The 17,238-nt window shown below is 56.3% G+C and overlaps 1 protein-coding gene across 2 annotated transcripts in view; it reads left to right on the top strand.

Moving 5' to 3' along the window:
- Nucleotides 1–17,238, top strand: part of PAX7 (paired box 7) — a 96,818-nt gene that overhangs the window by 76,693 nt on the left and 2,887 nt on the right. For both annotated transcript variants that reach the window (XM_058552033.1, XM_058552034.1), the window contains exon 8: nucleotides 12,532–12,778. In XM_058552033.1, coding sequence (XP_058408016.1) covers nucleotides 12,532–12,778 — 247 coding nt within the window. The remainder of the gene's footprint in view (nucleotides 1–12,531; nucleotides 12,779–17,238) is intronic.

A 17,238-nucleotide genomic window follows, 5' to 3' on the forward strand; every position in this document is an offset into this window, starting at 1 on the left:
GAGTGGGGACTGCATTCTGGCTGCTTTCCCCACCTTGCCCAACCCTCTTCTGGAATAACCCGCGGCATCGCTTTCCCAGCCTGCAGCATGAGTGAGAAAGCTGCTATCTCCTCCTGCATCTCTCCCAGCCCGGGGACTGCAAAGAGACAACATCTCTCCACGGCTGTCCCCAGCCTCTTGTTTGTTTAGTACGTCAGAGCCGTGGGCACGTTTTTGATAATTTTGTGGCTGCCTTTATCAAATGGGGATTCACAGGCGCTTTATCCTCGATAAGTGGATTAGTCGGTGCGCTAAACAAGGCAGTGTGGGACGCGGGAGCTGCTCTGGAGAAGATATTTGTTTCGCAAAGAATGGAGCCTGCGTTCCCCGCCCTGAGCCAGCGAGGCAGGCAGGGCCCTGAGGTAGCTGGAGGGCCCTCTGTGCTCCTTCTCCCGGGGCAGGGAGCCCTGATTCTGGGGACTCTCTACAGTGCAGGCAGAGGGTAGGTGGAAGGCTGGTCCCAGGACGGCCCTCGGGTCCATCAGGGGAAGGGAGGGTAGAACCCTGCATTGAATCCAACTATCTGGTATACCTGGGCTCATTTGGAGGGTGTCACCTCCCTGGGCGGCAGCTTCCTCCCCCGTCTCCTACCTTCCCATGCTTTTTCTTTCCTTCCTTCCCTTTCTCCAAGCCTTTCACTTCCTTTTTGTTTCCTTTCTTCCTCCCTCAAACACCTCCAAAGGCCTTTTGCTAAGTACTGTGAATCCAGACATGGATAAGACAGGGTCCTAGCATTTGCAGACAAAAGCACAAAACCAAACCAGTAGGCCCCCAAGCATGGCAACAAGAGGCCACTCTGGTTGCACACTGGGCTTCTCAAACTTCTCTCCAAAGTACCCCGATAATAGTCGAGTGTGTGCCCCCTGGGCCCTGAGGGCGGGGTGTAACTCAGACTTCTGTGTATTATCTTTAAAATGCATGCACAGTTTGCATTCTTTGCCCCTGTGGAGCCATATTTGTTGGCCATAATAATATAATAACTTAGCATCGGGTCAAGTTGACACTCCGGGAAGTTGCGCCACGTTATCTTGTGACTCTGCATGGTGCACGATGTTGCACGGCAACGTGGATGTTGGGACTGAGCTGGAAGGTGCGGATGACTGGGCTGTCTGGAGTCTGGGTGACCAAGAGGGCGATGCAATCACGGACAGAAGCAGGGAGTGCAGGAAGAGGATCTGGACCGGGGTTGATGTGTGGGGATCAAGGCCACGAGGCAGCCCAGAGGGTGCTAGGATAGAGGTCGGGGCAGAGATGTGGATTTCAGAGACATCTCTCTCAGAGACCCAGAGATGGAATAATATGCTTAGAGAGGGAGGAGAGAAAGAGGCTGGGAGGATGCTTGGTCCAGCTGTTCCCCCACAGCTGGATGAGAGCGTGGGGGGACCCAGTGTTTTCTTTTTCCCTTCCGTTTTTAGTGTGAGTGGCCGGGATCGTGAGGTCTCTGCTCTGTGCTGCAGCAAGCTTCTGGGTGAGAGTGACAGGGAGCAGAGACTCGCAGAGGAAAGAAACGGATGGAGCAGAGCAGTCCGGGTCCCCAGCTGGTCCTTAGCAGCGTCTGTCCTCCCCAAGCTGCCTCCAGCTGAGTGTGATTTTGCTATTTATTTACATGTAATTATTGCTATGAGGTGCAGATATTAACGCTGTCAAGAGCAATTTGCTCTGACATTTTTCACTCGCTCAGTGCCCCTGCCACTCTCGAAGGAGCCCAGGGCTCTCCCTGCTCCGGCCGCTGCACGCTCGGTGGCCCGGTCGGGAACCACCCAGCCGGCAAGGAGTGGCGTCAGCGAGCTCACCCGGCTCCTCTGCAAACTCATTAAGCTTCGAAATTGAATTTGGTTCGGGAGAGGGCTGGCAGGGCCCCGCTCCACCCTGCCTGGGCTGGATCAAGGCCTCCCTGCTCTGCCTTTCAGAGAAAACTGGGCAGGGGCTGGGCTGACTGGGGCGGTGGCCAGTGGCTGAGGCTGGCAGAGGGCAGCTGGTGAAGACGGGGGAGGGTCATTGTCAGGGAGGTGGGAGTGCACACAGCCCCCAAGGTGGCCACTACACAAAGATTTGGCATGGCAGCTCGAACCCTCTCAAGAGGGTTATCTGGTCACCCCCTAGGAAAACCAGGCAGCTCTAACTTTTGGGACATTATTGCGATTGACAGCTGTACCCACCTAACAGAGGCTTTCCTATGGAGGCAGTCGAGCATCTTGATGGTACCCTGGGGAAGGGAAAGGTGCTGAGCTGGCCCTGCAGTGGGTCCCTTAGGTAGATGCTAGAAAGAGAATTCGACTTTGGAGTTACACCTTCTGAGTTCAAAGCCCAACCCACCATTTACTAATTGTGTAGACTTGGGAGAATGATTTAGCTTCCCAGAGCCTCAATTTCTTGATCTGTAGCACGGAACAGCCGATACCTGTATTCCTGGAATCTAAGATGATTAGAGGCTGGCCGTTTCTCGGTCTTATCGGAAGGCATCAACAAAAGCTTCGCACCCAGCTCTGTCATCACTGGTATGTGACAGTGGTACTACCTAGCTGCTACCACGGCCATAGCCAGGTGCAGTGGATGCTAAATGCATTCCAGTTTCAGAATTGAAATACACGTCCTTCAGACAGCTGTGGTGGGAGGGATGGGGGTGCTGCCCGTGCGTAGTAGGTGCTTGGCTTAATAATAGGAGGCTTAGTAATGGAAGGCTATGGGCATTTTTCCTCTTGATAACCGGGGACCGTTTTACAGAAGGGGAAACTGAGGCTCATTCATTTGTTCATACATTCATGCCACCTAAGAGCCTCTGCTCCTTAGGGCAAGCAGGGCCTGAGCTATCAAGGCCGTGAGTCCTTAACGCATTGTGATATGTGCCAGCTTGTCTGCCCAGGTACTAACGAGGCCTCCCTGCCACCACTCACTCCCTGCCACGGCCGATCTGCGTCCTCGTCTCTGGCAATTACTGAGGGGGACCCCCTCCCACGCCAGGGGGCCCAGGCCTCCCCCTCCTCCTCATCTCCCAACCTGGGCTGGGGCCCGAGTCAAGGAGGCCCCCCTCCCTCACCCCCCCAGCCCTCCCGTCTCACCCTCCTCCCTCAGCTCAGCCAATTAGGCCCCTGACACCTGGAGCCGCTGACAAACTGTTTCTGTCACTTGCTCTCTGTCTTTCATTAGGGCCGCAGAGGAGGGGGAGCGGGAGGGGAGGAGGAGGGATGGGATCTTTCATGCTTAGTAAGGCCAGATACATTAATTACAAAACGGCCATTTGCCGCGTGAAAGTGTGCTAATTAAATTTATGCAATCATTATCTTTAAATAGTCATATCTTTCCCGGCGATCGGCCCCTTCCTTCTCCAGCCCCGCTGCCTCTCTGAGCAGAGTCTCGCTAATCCCCCGGCCGCCATTATCGCACCATCAGAGATAGTCTCTGAATCCCACCGCACCCTGTTAGCTCCAGCACCCTCCAGGGGCCGGGACCCCTGGGACCCCTCTTGGCACGGACACTTTCAGACCTGGGCCAACCCAGGATCCACCCAGGGAGGAGAGGCCAAAGCCATGCCTCTCTGGTGTTTCCAGATATTTCTAGATGTTTCCAGATATTTCTAGGTGTTTCCAGATATTTGGAGGTTGACATCCTGTAGACCAAACACTAGAAATGTGTGTGTGTTTGTGTGTGTGTGTGTCTTTAATTTTTTGGACAAAGAGTGGGAAGTCATTCTGTCCATCCCCCACTTCCAGACAGTCTGTAGCTAAGCCTCCAAGGATCCCTGGGGTGGGAAGGAGGCTCTTAGAAATCCGTTGTGTTGAGGGGCAGGTGTGAGTATGCCACAGACTCTGAGTTTATTCTTTTTATTCCAACAAATCCGTGCCAGGCCCTGTGCTGGGGAAAAACGGATAAACTCATTCATTCATTCGCTCATGAATTCACACATTCAACCAATGTCTGTTGGACCCTACTCTGTGCCAGGCACTGGTCACAGAACACCAAGTCTGCCCCCAGCAGCTCCTGGCCAAATCCAGGGTCAGCGTCAGGGTGTGCCCAGGGCAGAGGCCGGGCCCCAGTGAGGCTGAAAGCTTTCTCTGGGTGAGGCCCAAACCCAAGACTTCACAGCCTTTTTGACTCAGCCTTTCAGGCTCTTTCCCTCCACAGGCAAGGATGTTCTTTACCAAAGTCTTGGCCACATCCCATCTCTGCAGAAATGGTCTCCCTGCTCGCCTCTCCGATCAGCCAGAGCCTGTCTCTTGAGTCTTTTCAGGTCTGGTCTGCTGAACCCCCACTTGGGAGGAAGAGATAGTCTGGTGGAGTATGAGGAGCAGGAGCCCCCTCCTAGTCAGAGATGCAGTCAATGACCAGTGTTTACTGAGTGCCCTCTGAGCCTCGGAGGCCCCCAGGCCCCGGTGCGTACCCTTGAGGAGATCAACTAGGGGACAGAGAGGCTGTGTGCTCATACACACGTGCAGTCCTCACACACAACACTCACACACCTGCACACACGAACTCACAAGCACACATACAAAACACACCTGCACACATGATACTCCCATGTGCACATGCATGCACATACACAATACTCACACTTGCACACACAATACTCACACACATGCACACACAGACTCACAACCACACATACAAAATTCACATAGACACACACAACACTCGTGCACATGCACGCATGCACACACGCTAATCTCACATGTATGATGCACCCACACGGTACTCATGGGCGCATGCCTGCGCGCGCGCGCACACACACACACACACACACGAGTTAAGAATGACCCAGAACCATCTATGGAGAATGAAGACCACAGTGAGGTGCAGGGCAAGAGGAGTGAAGTAGAAGTCAGGGGTCAATTGTTCCTGCGCCGATGCTGCCACTCAGCTCCTAGGTGGCTCCGGGTGGGCTCCTAAGCCTCAGTTTCCTCATCTGAAAAATGGGGTAGCAGTGCTTCAGAGAGCAGTGATGAGGCTTCACGGGAAGTGCTTTGGGCACTGTGAGCGGCTGGTTGTGCAAAAGAAGGGCAGGAGCCAGGCTCAGAAAAGCCTGCATGGAAGGCTGCGTGGTGACATGTGAGGAGAAAGGGAGTCAGGGGGCTGGGGCTGGGGCTGGAAGAGGGGAGGGGAGCTCGCTGGCCGTGCCTGGGCACCAGCTCTCCTGGTGGGTGGGGGGCTGCTGTGTGAGCTGTGGACGGTGGCGGGGTGGCGTGTGAGGGCTGTAAGCAGAGAGATGGAAGGCGAAAGGGGGCGGGGACAGGGAGACCTGCAGGAAATCTTGTTTGGAAGCTCAGAGTCAGCACCCGAAGCCCATTACCACTGTCCACAGGGGGCAGGGAGAGGGGAGGGGCCCAGATCCTCTTAGCCGGGAATTGAGCGGGAGCGGGGGGAGCGAGGGTGGTCGGCCACCTGGGTGGGTGATTTCTCGCTTGCACTAATCCCAGCGTGGAGCTGGGGACTGGCAGCAGGCCAGGCGGGGGTGTTGTGTGATGTGTGTCTGGGTGTCCGTCCGGGGCTGGAGGGGGTGGATGCAGGCCCGTAGGCATGCGTTAGTGAGCTGGCGATTATGGGGTTGTGAGGCTGCCGTGTGTGCGAATGTGTGTGGTGCCCGGGCGTGCGTCTGTGAAGTGTGTGGACGATGTGTGAGCGGTGTGCATGTGTGCAGTGTTTCCTGTGCACCACTCTGTGTGTGTTTGTGTTGGCCTGTCTGTATTTCATGTGCGTGCTCATGTCTTCACCCGCATGGGTGTGGATGTGTAGTAGGAATATTTGTGTGTAGCAATAACAGTGATGATTTAGGAGCAGCGGTTCTCAAACTCGGCTGCACATTAGAATCACTGGGGGAGCGAGCTTTAAAAAATGCTGATGCCCAGACCCTCAGACCAACAAATCAGAACCTCTAAGGGATGGGGCCCTGGCATCAGCATTTTAAGACTCCCCAGGTGAGTCTGCTGGGCAGCCAGGGTGGAGAAGCATCAATTGAGCAGAGAAACCCCAGTGGAGCAGCCTCGTCCCTTGTCCCCAGCCCTCAGCCTGCGCCCCCTGGGGTCCATCTGTCCATAGCAACAGACACCAGGCCCCGGACCCTTAAGGACCAAGACAAGTCCCCAGAGGATCCCCCAGCCTGGGACAGCTCTTGGTCTGTAGAGACATATTCTACAGAGCGGTACAAACGTTGCATTCCATTCCCGGCAAGCTGTGCCCTTGCCTCCTCTCCCAGACAGTGGGAACAAGGTGCTCCCACAACGTGCCTGCTCCCACCTCTTGTTGAAGTCAGGGGGTGAATTAGTAAGAGGGGGGACCAGGACTGCAGTCAGATCTGAGGCTTGGAGATAAACGTGCTCGGTGCGCCACGCCAGTGGGTCATTTTGGAGCCCAGCCGGAGATGGGGGCAGGACGAGTGGCCATCGTGAGCCCGGGCTGGCACCACTGCCATTGGTTTGGGGTGACAGTCTGCCCGAGTGCGACTCACTGCCCCTCTCTGAGCCTTAGTTTCTCCGTCTGTGAAAATGCGGCGATCTCCAAGGTACCTCTCGGGTTTCATGTGAGTATTTGGGTGTGTTTACATGTAAGTGTGAGTGCGTGTAAATGTACTGGTGAGTTTAAGAGAAGTGGGTGTGCACGTGTGAAGTACTGTCATGACGGTTCATTGGGGTTTGCATGAAAAGCCATTTGGCCATCCAGAGAAGAGGCGTTTCAAGTTGTCACCTTCCCGGATGCAGGGGTGCGTCCCTGTGGAGGTGGGTGTGAGCTGCTCTGTGCGGTGTGTGTGTTGTGTAGGTGTGCGAATCCTGGGCCTCGCCAGGTCTCGACTGGGGACATCACAGATCTGCCATCAGGGATGCCATCCCCTGTCCACAGATGAGCACGTTCAGGCCAGAGCGGGGGCGTGTGGCTTTTCAAAATGACTCCCACCCGGCTCTCTCTCCAGAGCGCAGGCCCCAGCTTCTGCGCAGGGCAGAGCAAGTCTCCATTCAGAAAGCCCCCACTGCGTGCCAGCCCCCACGGCGAAGAAGAGATGAAAAAGACGCGGCCCGGGACCCTGAGCCTGCCCTCCAGTGGTCATTTCAGCCTCAGGCCAGGTCCCTCTAATCCAGGTGGAAGAGGAGGGGGGAATAGGGGAGAGAGGAAAAGGGGGGGAGAGCTGGCATTCACTGAGGACGAACCATGTGCCAGGCAATGTCTTAAGCATTTGGTGTGCATTTACTCATTTAATCCTTACAATAACCCTCTAGGTAGCTACAATTATTACCATTCCCATTACACAGATAAGAACATCGAGGCACAGAAGGTTAAAGAAATTGCCCAGCGTCACAGCTAGTCAGCGGCAGAGCATGGATGCTAATGCAGATATCCTGGCCCCCAATGCTGCAGGGAAGCCCCTCAGAGCACTGATTGACTGAGCGCCCTTGGGGAAACCACTGTCCCTCTGGGACCTAAGGGTCCCCTTCTGGCATTGGGAGGTGGGGCTCCCCACCTGCCCGCTGGTCCAGGTGATCCTTGGCCTCCTTCCAGCCCCGTCTCATCTCCGGGTCCACGGTCCTGACCTCACCAGCCTCGCCCCTGCCCCTCTCTCTCCCCTCTGCGCCCTGCCTCGGCCCCCACCTACCCACCCTGAACCCTGCCACGGAGCCCCGATGACGGCGATCACCCCTTCTAATTGCAGCCTCGCTCCCAAAGCCGCGTTCGGTTATCACAGAGGGTGCAGATCTCGCAGCTCAGCCTCCTCGGTCCCAGACCCTCAGGGCCAGCTCAGGAACGGAGGGAATTAATTACATTTTTCCCATCCCCTTCTTTTAAAGTAGGGGAGCGCGCCGGCACGTCCCGGGGGAGGGGGCGGCGAGCAGAGGATGTGGAAGGGGGGCTGACGTGGGGTTCCTGTGATCCCCACCCCCAAACCTGCAAGCCTCTCCCCAGCGGCGGAAGGGGGGTGAGGCCGGCCCCTTATTGATTTAGTCTGGTGGAGGCTGGCACTGATTGAGAGCAGAGGGAGAGGAAGGGGCTGGGGCGGGCGGGGGCCCTGGCCGGTGGGGGGGAGAGGAGGGGACGGCTGTCACTCAGCCTGACGGACAGCCCAGAGATTTGCCTTCAGATAAAACCTTACAGATGTGGAGGTCGGTATTGATTTTGAGTTAGTAACGGTAACGTACCAAGAAGTAATACATTAGTGAAAGCAAGGTCACCGGGAAGAAGTAAAACCCACCGGGGGAGAGGCCTTAGCATTCTTGAGGGGGTGGATTACCGCATCAGACCAGGACTTCCTCAAGTTCAAAAGTTTGCAGGCCCCCGACCTCGGCTGGGACTCCTAACTGTGGGCAAACACTTCCTGCTTCCGCGGGCAAAGAGGGACTCCCAGGGCTCCGCGGGCCAGCCAGAGGCCCACGAGGGCCACTTAGGCCTGCAGGCTCTACACGGCGAGGCTGCCGAGGGCCTCTCTCTCCGCTCTCCAGCACAGCCTGTGTGGGGACACAGGTAGGGGTCAGGGAGACTGGTTCAAATCCCAGCTCTGCCACTTACTGGCTGTGTGACCTTGGGTGCACATTTCCACTTCCCCGTGCCTCGATTTCCCCATCTGCAGAATGGGGGTAGTCATAGCCTATTTGCTTAAGGAGTGAATGCTTCCCCTCCCACCTCTCTTCACTTGGGTCCTGTCCCACTTGCTTGGAAGCTGCCAAGCCTAGAGTCAGGGGGCTGGATGAAATGGAAGCCCTTTGATCCGCAGGCCTCCAGGGACTCTGGGAGAGAGTAAGCAGATGCCCCGCTTCCCCCGTTCACACCTATCCCAGATGTGGATTTGATTTGATGTTCCGGGGCAAATCCCATTGAACAAATCCCATTACAGGAAAGCTCCCTGGGCCTGAGCTGATTCTGAGCTGTCTGTTAAGGGTCCAGGGTCCAAGCCCCCCTGAGCCACTGGGCACCACACAAGCCCCTTCTAACAAAGGCCTCCAGCTCCCGGATTTTCATTCTCAGCATTGACCTTTGTGCTATTTCTTAAGCCTGCCGAGTGTGTTCCCACCTCAGGGCCTTTGCACTTGCTGGCTCTTCTGCCTGGAAAGCTCTCTGCTGCATCTTCCCATGGCCGGTTCTTTTTGGTCTTGCTGGATATCACCTCTTTGGGGAGGTCTTGCGTGATTCCACATACTCCCCTTATTTTTCCTCCATAACACGTATCAGTATCGGAAATTCTATTGTTTATTTGGTCATTTGTTTGTGGTCAGGGCCCTTGATAACTGGCAGCTCTGGGAGGGCATGGAGCTGCTACTGTTCATTCCTGTATCTCAGGGCCTGGTTCAGTGTCTGGCATATCCTAGGTGCTCAGTAAGTATTTGTTAAGTGAATATACGTGAATTCAACAGGGGTCCTCTGAGCTCACAGTATGTGGCAGGCACAGGGGAGGCCCCGGGGCTACAGAGATGGATGAAACACAGTTCCAGCCTGCCCTCAAAGAGCTCACAGTCCAGCCCTGTCTCCAGCCTGGCACATAGTAGCACTCTACGAAGTGTTTGTTGAACGAATAAATGAATGAATGAAGAATATCTTCAGGAAAGACCACATCGTTTGGGATAGCTGGGATATGAAGTGCAAGGTAGGAAGGGGTGGGGGAAGTTGGGACAGGCAGGTAGCAGTCAGATAGCAAGAGGCCTTTGCCCTGTTCATCTGGGAGGTGCTGAGGAGCCACCGATGGTTCTTGAGTGAGGTGGTCAGATTTGGCAGTGGTTCTGTGTAGGTCTCGGTCTCGCAGGATGAATACTGGGTCTGTGCACAGCTCCCAGCATGTCCCCAAAACACCCTCATTCTTTATCTAACCCCCCCATTTCTCCCCTCCCCTCCCATTGTCCCTTCTGGGCTTGGCGTCTTGGTGATGTTCAGGAGGATTAAACTGGGGTCTCACCAGAGCTGCAGACCCTCCCGGGAGTCTCCCTGCCCCCACGGTGGCCCTTCTGGAGGCAGGGAAATGGGGCCTGTGTGTTTCCCCTGAGCCTCTAGGCCTGTTCTTGGGACGCAGGCCTCCTGTGAGGGCGCAGGGTTAGTGTTTGTATGGGGTGGGGAATGGGCTGGGTGGTGGTTTTCTTAATTTAGATGGAAAGTGAGGGCCAGATTGGGAACCTGGCTGGCAACCTGGAAGAGGATCGCGTCTCTGATTCCCAGGGCAGTGTTAGATTCTGGGGTTTCCCCCGAGACTCTCCCCCCACCCCACCACACTCACACTTACACACACACACACAAATTCCTCAGGCCCAGGAGACCCCTGCTCAACAGGTGGAAAGCAACAAACACAGACCACGGTGCGTGCCCTCACACACCACCCCTCCACGGGCTCCCTGTCGCCAGCCCCCCAGCACCCTGTGTGGACTCTGCCATCACCCAGGCCTCTGAGGGGCATTCAGTGCAGAGTGGGTTTGGGAGACCTCAGCTCCCTGAAACAGCGCTGCTGCCCGAGGTCGTCCAGACGTCCCCTGTGCAGACTCTCCTTCTCACAGACCCGTGGCCCTGTCTCTTTGCCATCTCAATGGCCTGTCGCACCGCAAGTCCCACCTACACCCCACCAGCTGTAGTGGAGACAAAGACCAGCCCCGGAGGGCCCAGTGCCCGTGACTCTGGCCCTGGGGCGGGGGTGAAAGGACAGAGGAGGGGGGACCCCAGGGCTGAGTGTGCTGGAGGAAGGAGTCAGGGGAGACTGTGCCCATGCCGTTCAGAGGAGCCAGGCCCCCAGGGGTGAGGGACCCCACCCCATCCCCCCACAGCAGCTGCCCCGGTCCCTGGAGTGAGAACCTCTGAAGGGGCCTTGAGAGTCCGTCTTGACACGCTCAGGTGAGCAGGTTGGCCATCTGGACCCTAGACTGCTCCCTCGCACACCTGCTGTGAGATCTGGGGAAGCCAGAGCCTCCGTGGGCCTCAGTGTCTTCATCTGAGAAGTGGGCATCATAGCTCCGCCCCCACATCTCTGCAGGGCTCTGGATTGGAAGGAGGGACAGGGAAGGAGGTGGGAAGGAAGATTAGAGGAGTCGGGGCTGCTGATTCCTGAGGACGCGCCCTGGGCCGGGCTGGGTGCAGAGCCTTCCTCCTAGAGCCTGTCTCATCCTCCCCGCCACCGTCTGCGTAGGTCCGATCATCATCAGGACGGCGGTGGTCACACAAGTTAAGGGACAGCCGAGGCTGACGGCTAGGAAGCGGAGGAGCTCAGTCCGTCCTGGCCTGTGGATGCAGGTCCATACCCTCGCCCCCGGCCATGCCTCGCTGCCTGTGGCAGGGACGCGCCAGGAGGCGGGGAAATCAGAGAACTCAACTGCGTGCCCAGCGTGGACCGCAGCATGGTCCTTGAGCTCGTGCTGGGCAGATCATCAGCAAGGTTGTCCCCACCTGGCCCTGCGGCCTCCCTCCCCTAGGAGGGGGCATCGCTGGGAGGTCACCAGGGGCCTGGGCCCTGCGGGTCTGGTCCCCAAGGGCCTGCGTCTGCCTCCTCTCCCCTGGACTGACCAGGACCCCTGTGCTTCATGCTGCAGGGACTCCTGCCTGCACCACCTTTCTCCACTCTCTCCACCGCCAGGCTGGCTGCTTGCCCCCCTCGGGGCTCCCACAGTCCCCTGAGCTGCCTCCATCACGCCCCTCATCACTCCGTATCTTGATGGTCTGTTGCCAGGTGCCTCCGCCACCAGACCCAGACACTCCCCCTGTGGAGAGAAAGGACCATGGCTCTTCCTCCTCTGAAGTCCCAGGGCCTAGCCTGAGGCCATAGCCATCATGAGTGCATGCTTGTTGAACGAATAAGTGAACATACCCATGAACTGGTTCTTTAAGCTGAGTTTCCAGAGGCGAGCCTCACCTGCCCGTCCAGGTTGCCAGCACTGATGGGGAGTTCCTGTTTGCTGAACCAGGCCAAGCAGGGAAGGCACTGATGGTCACAGACATTGGGAGCTGCCGGAATCTAAGAAAGGCGCCGGGAGGCTATTGGATAGCACTGGCCATGTACGTCCGTGTTGTGGGGGCAGAAGCTCCAAGTCCAGGGAAGCCAGAGACGGAGCGGGCCTAGCACAGGGCAGCGGGGAGGAGCAGGACAGATCCAGAGTCCTGCTCTGACCTTTGTGTTGGGAGATGGGGGCATCCCAGTCTGATGCGGGAGGCACAGTTTCCTGTCCCAGGGGAGGTGCCTATCTGATGGGAGAGACGTAATTATCTAGTTAGTTCATTCATTCATTCACGCCTGTATGCGTTCATTCGTTCAGCAGACAGACACAAGGTACCCCTTAGAGCCAGGCCTGGGGGATAGAGAAGTGGACAAGTCCACACCCTGCCCCCTAGAGCTCCCAGTGGAGGGAGCTAACCACTAACCATCTTACCCACAAGGACAAGCAAACCAGGTAAACTGAGGCTCTTGATGCTGCAGGGACCTCAAGGGAGCAACTCCAGCAAAGGCCTGTCCCAGGTGGCCTGGCATCGTGCCCGCACGTGCTGTGTCGGCAGGGTCCGTCCTCCGAGCCCCCACGCCTCTGCTCGGCCGCACTGATGATCTCTCCCCCGCAGGTGATGAGCATTCTGAGCAACCCCAGCGCCGTGCCACCGCAGCCGCAGGCCGACTTCTCCATCTCCCCGCTGCACGGCGGCCTGGACGCGGCCACCTCCATCTCGGCCAGCTGCAGCCAGCGGGCTGACTCCATCAAGCCGGGAGACAGCCTGCCCACCACCCAGTCCTACTGCCCGCCCACCTACAGCACCACCGGCTACAGCGTGGACCCCGTGGCTGGCTACCAGTACGGCCAGTATGGCCAGAGTGAGTGCCCGGCGCCCAGGGCGTCCCCCTCCACACCCCCGCCCCCACTCCAAGGGCCTTCTGCTTATTTGTAGAGAGCTGCGAGGTGGTGATGGGTGGGGGCCCCATTTCACAGATGAGGAAGTGGAGGTCCAGAAAGGATGAACAGTTGTCCTAAGATGATGCTGAGCTGGACCCCTACACTCACGCTACTGTTGCCGGAGAGCAGCGCTGCCCCGTAGAAATATTATCCGAGCCACAAATGCCATCTCAAATGTCTTAATAGCCCCATTTTAAAACATAAGAAGAGACAAGTGGAATTATTTTTGCTAACATATTTTATTTAACCCAGTATCCAAAAGATGATCATTTCGACGTGTCATCCGTACAAAATTATTAATGAGATATTTTACATTCTTTTTTCATACTCTGTCTTTGAAATCCAGCCCATTTTAATTCAGACACTGTTTTCATTGGAAATACTTGATCTGCATTTAAATTTTAAATAATTTACAACCGAGGAAGTAGATTTACACACCCAACTTGTTCCAAATATACTGAAAATTTTCTCAAATATACTGAAATCGAATTTCAGCTTTTAAATTTAAATTAGATATAATTGAATTAAAACGTAATTCAGTTCTCAGTCATATCAACCACGTTTCAAATGCTCAGTAGCCATGTGTGGCTGGTGGCTGCCACGTTGGATGGTGTGGTATTAGAGATCTTGCCCATTTCTGCCCCCTGGCTGTGGGGAAAAGCTGTATTTTGAGTTCTTTCCTCTATCCCTTACCCTCAGCCTTGGTTTCCCCAAACTTTGAGCTGGTCTCAGGTGCCCACCCCAGCCGCCACCTCCTTGGCACCTTGCCTGGAGATGGGGCGGCAGACCCTCAGACCAAAGGCTGCAAAAGGCAGGCCCAGCCACAGCCTCCAGCTACCAGATGGGGCAGCAGCAGGGCAGGCCAAGACAGCACAGGGAGCTGAGGTCACTGGGGTCCCCTCCTGCCCCACCTCCCAGCAAAGGCCTCACCTGCTGGTGTCAAACTAATCAGAAGGGCGTGAGGCGAGAGGGTGAGACTCCCAGCCCGAGGGCGTCCTCCCCACCCGCCCACCCCCCACCAAAGCCCTGGCCCGGCCTCGCTGACCTCTGCTTCCTGCCCTCACACCAGCCCACAGCTCCGGGCACGGCCTTGCCCTCCATGGCTAAATGAAGGCCAGCTGTGCCAGCCTCCCCTCCCAGCTGTGTCCATAACTCCTTCCCTGTGTATATTTGTGTTCACATGTGTGAATATGAATACATGTGCCATAGATATGTTACCATTCGTGTGCGTGTGTGTCTGTGTGTCGTGTATTTCAGCATACGTGTTCGTGCACTCATCCTTGTGTATAGGTACGTGTGTGTATGTGTGAAGGTGTGAGTGGCGTGTGTGGGTATATGTGTGTGTGACTATCACATATGTGTGAGTTTAATAAGCATATTATGTGCACAAATGTGCATATGGATTTGTATGTGGACTCACATGTGCACAGGTTTGGTCACGTGAGTATATGTGGCTGTAACACAGGGCACACGTGTGTTCAAATGTGCATTCAGGTATGTGCGTGTGGCTGAGTGTCTATGCATGTGCCTGTGTGTTTGACATATGTCACTATGTGGACAGGCGTAATAAATGTGTGTGTATGTACAGATGCGTGTGTGAGTGTACAGATGTGTGTGGCTGTATGTACATGTCCGTGCATGTATGTTCAGCAGGTACATATGCTTGAGTGTGTGTGTATTTGGGAGAACATATGTGGACTAGTAGACTCTGTGTGCAGTGTGTACATATGGGGGTGTGTGTGCTCGAGTGTGTGCACAGGTGTGGCTGTGTGTACCTGTGTATTATTGCTGGGCACCTGAGTGTGTACATACGATGTCTGTGTGAATGTGTGTGCATGGGGAGCAAGCATGTGGGGCTGTGTAACACGTGTGTGCATATGTGTTTGAGAGCAGCGTGCACCCGTGTGCGTGAATGGGAGTGTTTCCAGAGAGGCCCAGGGTGACCCCCCGGCCTGGCTCGTGTCCCCGGGCCTGGAGTGGGACACACATGCTCTTGATCAAGAGTTGAGAGCGGCTCCAGCGCCGGCAGCAGCCCCGGCCTGGGGCAGGCGTTAGTCACACCCAGAGCCCTGTGCCCCCTCCAGGGGCGCCCGCCCAGCTCGGAAATAAAATTAACCCCGAAGTCAGCACGGGGTGGCAAGGGAGGGGGATCAAAAGGGAAAGGGCCCAGGAGGCGAGAAAGGAGTGTTTGTTCCTCCCTGATGGAAAAGCTGGCTGGAGTGGGGCCTCCTCCCCCTCCTCCCTGTGTCCTCGTCCTTCCTCCCCCCTTCTCCATCTCTTCCCCCCCAGCCCCTCCCCTGCTAGCTCCACCCCTGCTCCCCTGGCTCCTGCAACGGCAGCTCAGAGCTCCTCCTGCGCCGCATTGTCCAACCCTACCCAGAGGGGATCTCGGCACAGACCCCTCTCTGCCCCACCCCACTGAGGCTCCAGGGTTGGGCTGGGAGGGGCCTGAGGGAAAGTCTGCTCCTCTGCCCCCATGGTGTGGGCAAGTCGCCCTGCCTCTCCGAGCCTCAGTCTTGCCATCTGTGAAATGGGAGCCCATGGGTTAGATCGGTCGCTCCAGGGTTTTCCCATTGTGTCGTCTCCCTCACCTTTGACTTCCGGAACAGCTTGGGGACACGTGTTCCCAGTGACCACCTGCTCCACGTTCACGGGCGACTGAATACGACTGGGCTCCCACAGTCCAGGTGCAAGAGTCCCTAACTGCCTCGAGTATGCCCAGGTCCTCCTGTCATCTGCTCACGTCCGTCCCGGGCACTGGGCAGCATACAGTCCCTCAGTTCATGTCTTTCTCAAAAACCCTGCTCAAGGTAGGTGTTTTTTGTCCTCAGGTTACAGACACAAAAGCTAAGGCCTAGAGAGGCTAGAAATTTTCCCAAAGTCACACAGTAGGTGAATGGTGAACTCCAGTTCTCCTGACTTTAGACCCAGTTCTCTTTGGCCAAATCACAAACTCGTGTAAGACACTCAGTAATGATGCACACCTGGACCCCCCTTTGTGTGGGTTCATGTTCACAACCTCACAGGCACCTTTGGACGGACAGATGCCCAGGCACAGAGATTTATTTCTCTGTGAGTATTCACTAATGTGAGTGTATCCATGGCTTCGAGATACAGATGTACCAAATGTACGTGCATAAAGGAAGGATAAATGACCGTTTATGGAGCATCTACTGTGGGTCTGGCGTTTCATCCCCTCGGCCACCCTGTGCGGTGTGCGTGGTTATTCCCACCGCGCAGAGGAGGAAGTGGGGTCCCAGAGAGCACACGTGCCCGAGACCACGTCCTGACGTGTACACAGCCGCACCCACAGCCTCGCCCCCAGACAGCCTCACCTTCAGGAGCGCATGGAGTAGACACGTGGGCCAAACTCTTAAGCAGCAGAGTCCACCTCCTCTCCCTGGGCCTCTTGTCTTCCCAGGGACGCTCCACCCCTTGCTTTCCTGCTCCCGGCCATCCTCTGTCCATCTGTCTGTCTCTCTCCATCCCTGGAGGGGGTAGGGGCAGGGGGCGGGGGCGCGCGCACGGCAGATTAATACGGCCCTGGTGTTCCCAGAGGCCAGGGCCGTACTAATGATGGGGCTGATAGAACGCAGAAGTGTGAAAAGAATTTTAATAGATCTGACAAGTCTAATAAGAATTTGTGTCTAGAAGGGTTCTCCTCTGGGGCCGCGGGCTGACGAGACGCTGACGGCTGAGATTTGTTTACTGGTTGGCATCGCGGCCACATCTCCTGCCAACTCCCGATTAATCTAATTTGAGATGTTTAGAGCCCAGGCGCGGGCTCGAGGCAGAGGACGGGAGGCATGGAGAGACAGAGGGACAGGGAGGGCCATTGACAGAGGCTGTAATGAGAGATGTCACAGCCCTGCCCTCGCCGGCCCCCGCCTCGACCCCAGGGAGAGGGAGGCCCTGTGGCGCAGTGGGTGCCCTTGAAGTTGGCTGGGTCATCAGTCAAGTTAGGCATCGTGGTGTTTCCTGGCTCATCTTGACGGGGCCCGGGGAAACTCCCACTGTGCTCTGGGCCTTGGCTGGTACCTGGGGGAGGCTAAAGAGCAGACAGAGTGACCAGAGGCGCAAGCAGGACAAATTCGGGCTCCACCATCTCACATGCTAGGCATGACTCTGGGCCAGCAATCCTTCTGTGCCTCAGTTTCCACATCTGTAAAATGGGAACAAGCGTATCTAGAGCATGGGGCTTTTGAAAGAATTCAAGGAGATCCTGTCTGCTTAGCAGATAGTAAGTGCTCAACATGTGAGGGATGTCACTTGCTGTTGTCATCATTGCTGTTCAAAGCCAGGCCTTTCTGCCCAGCCCCCCGCCACTGCAGGAAGAGCTGGAGAGGTTGGCATCAGAGGTTGGTGTGATATGGAGTAAGGA

The sequence above is a fragment of the Diceros bicornis genome, chromosome 13 (assembly GCF_020826845.1).
Source record: "Diceros bicornis minor isolate mBicDic1 chromosome 13, mDicBic1.mat.cur, whole genome shotgun sequence".
Taxonomy (NCBI): domain Eukaryota; kingdom Metazoa; phylum Chordata; class Mammalia; order Perissodactyla; family Rhinocerotidae; genus Diceros; species Diceros bicornis.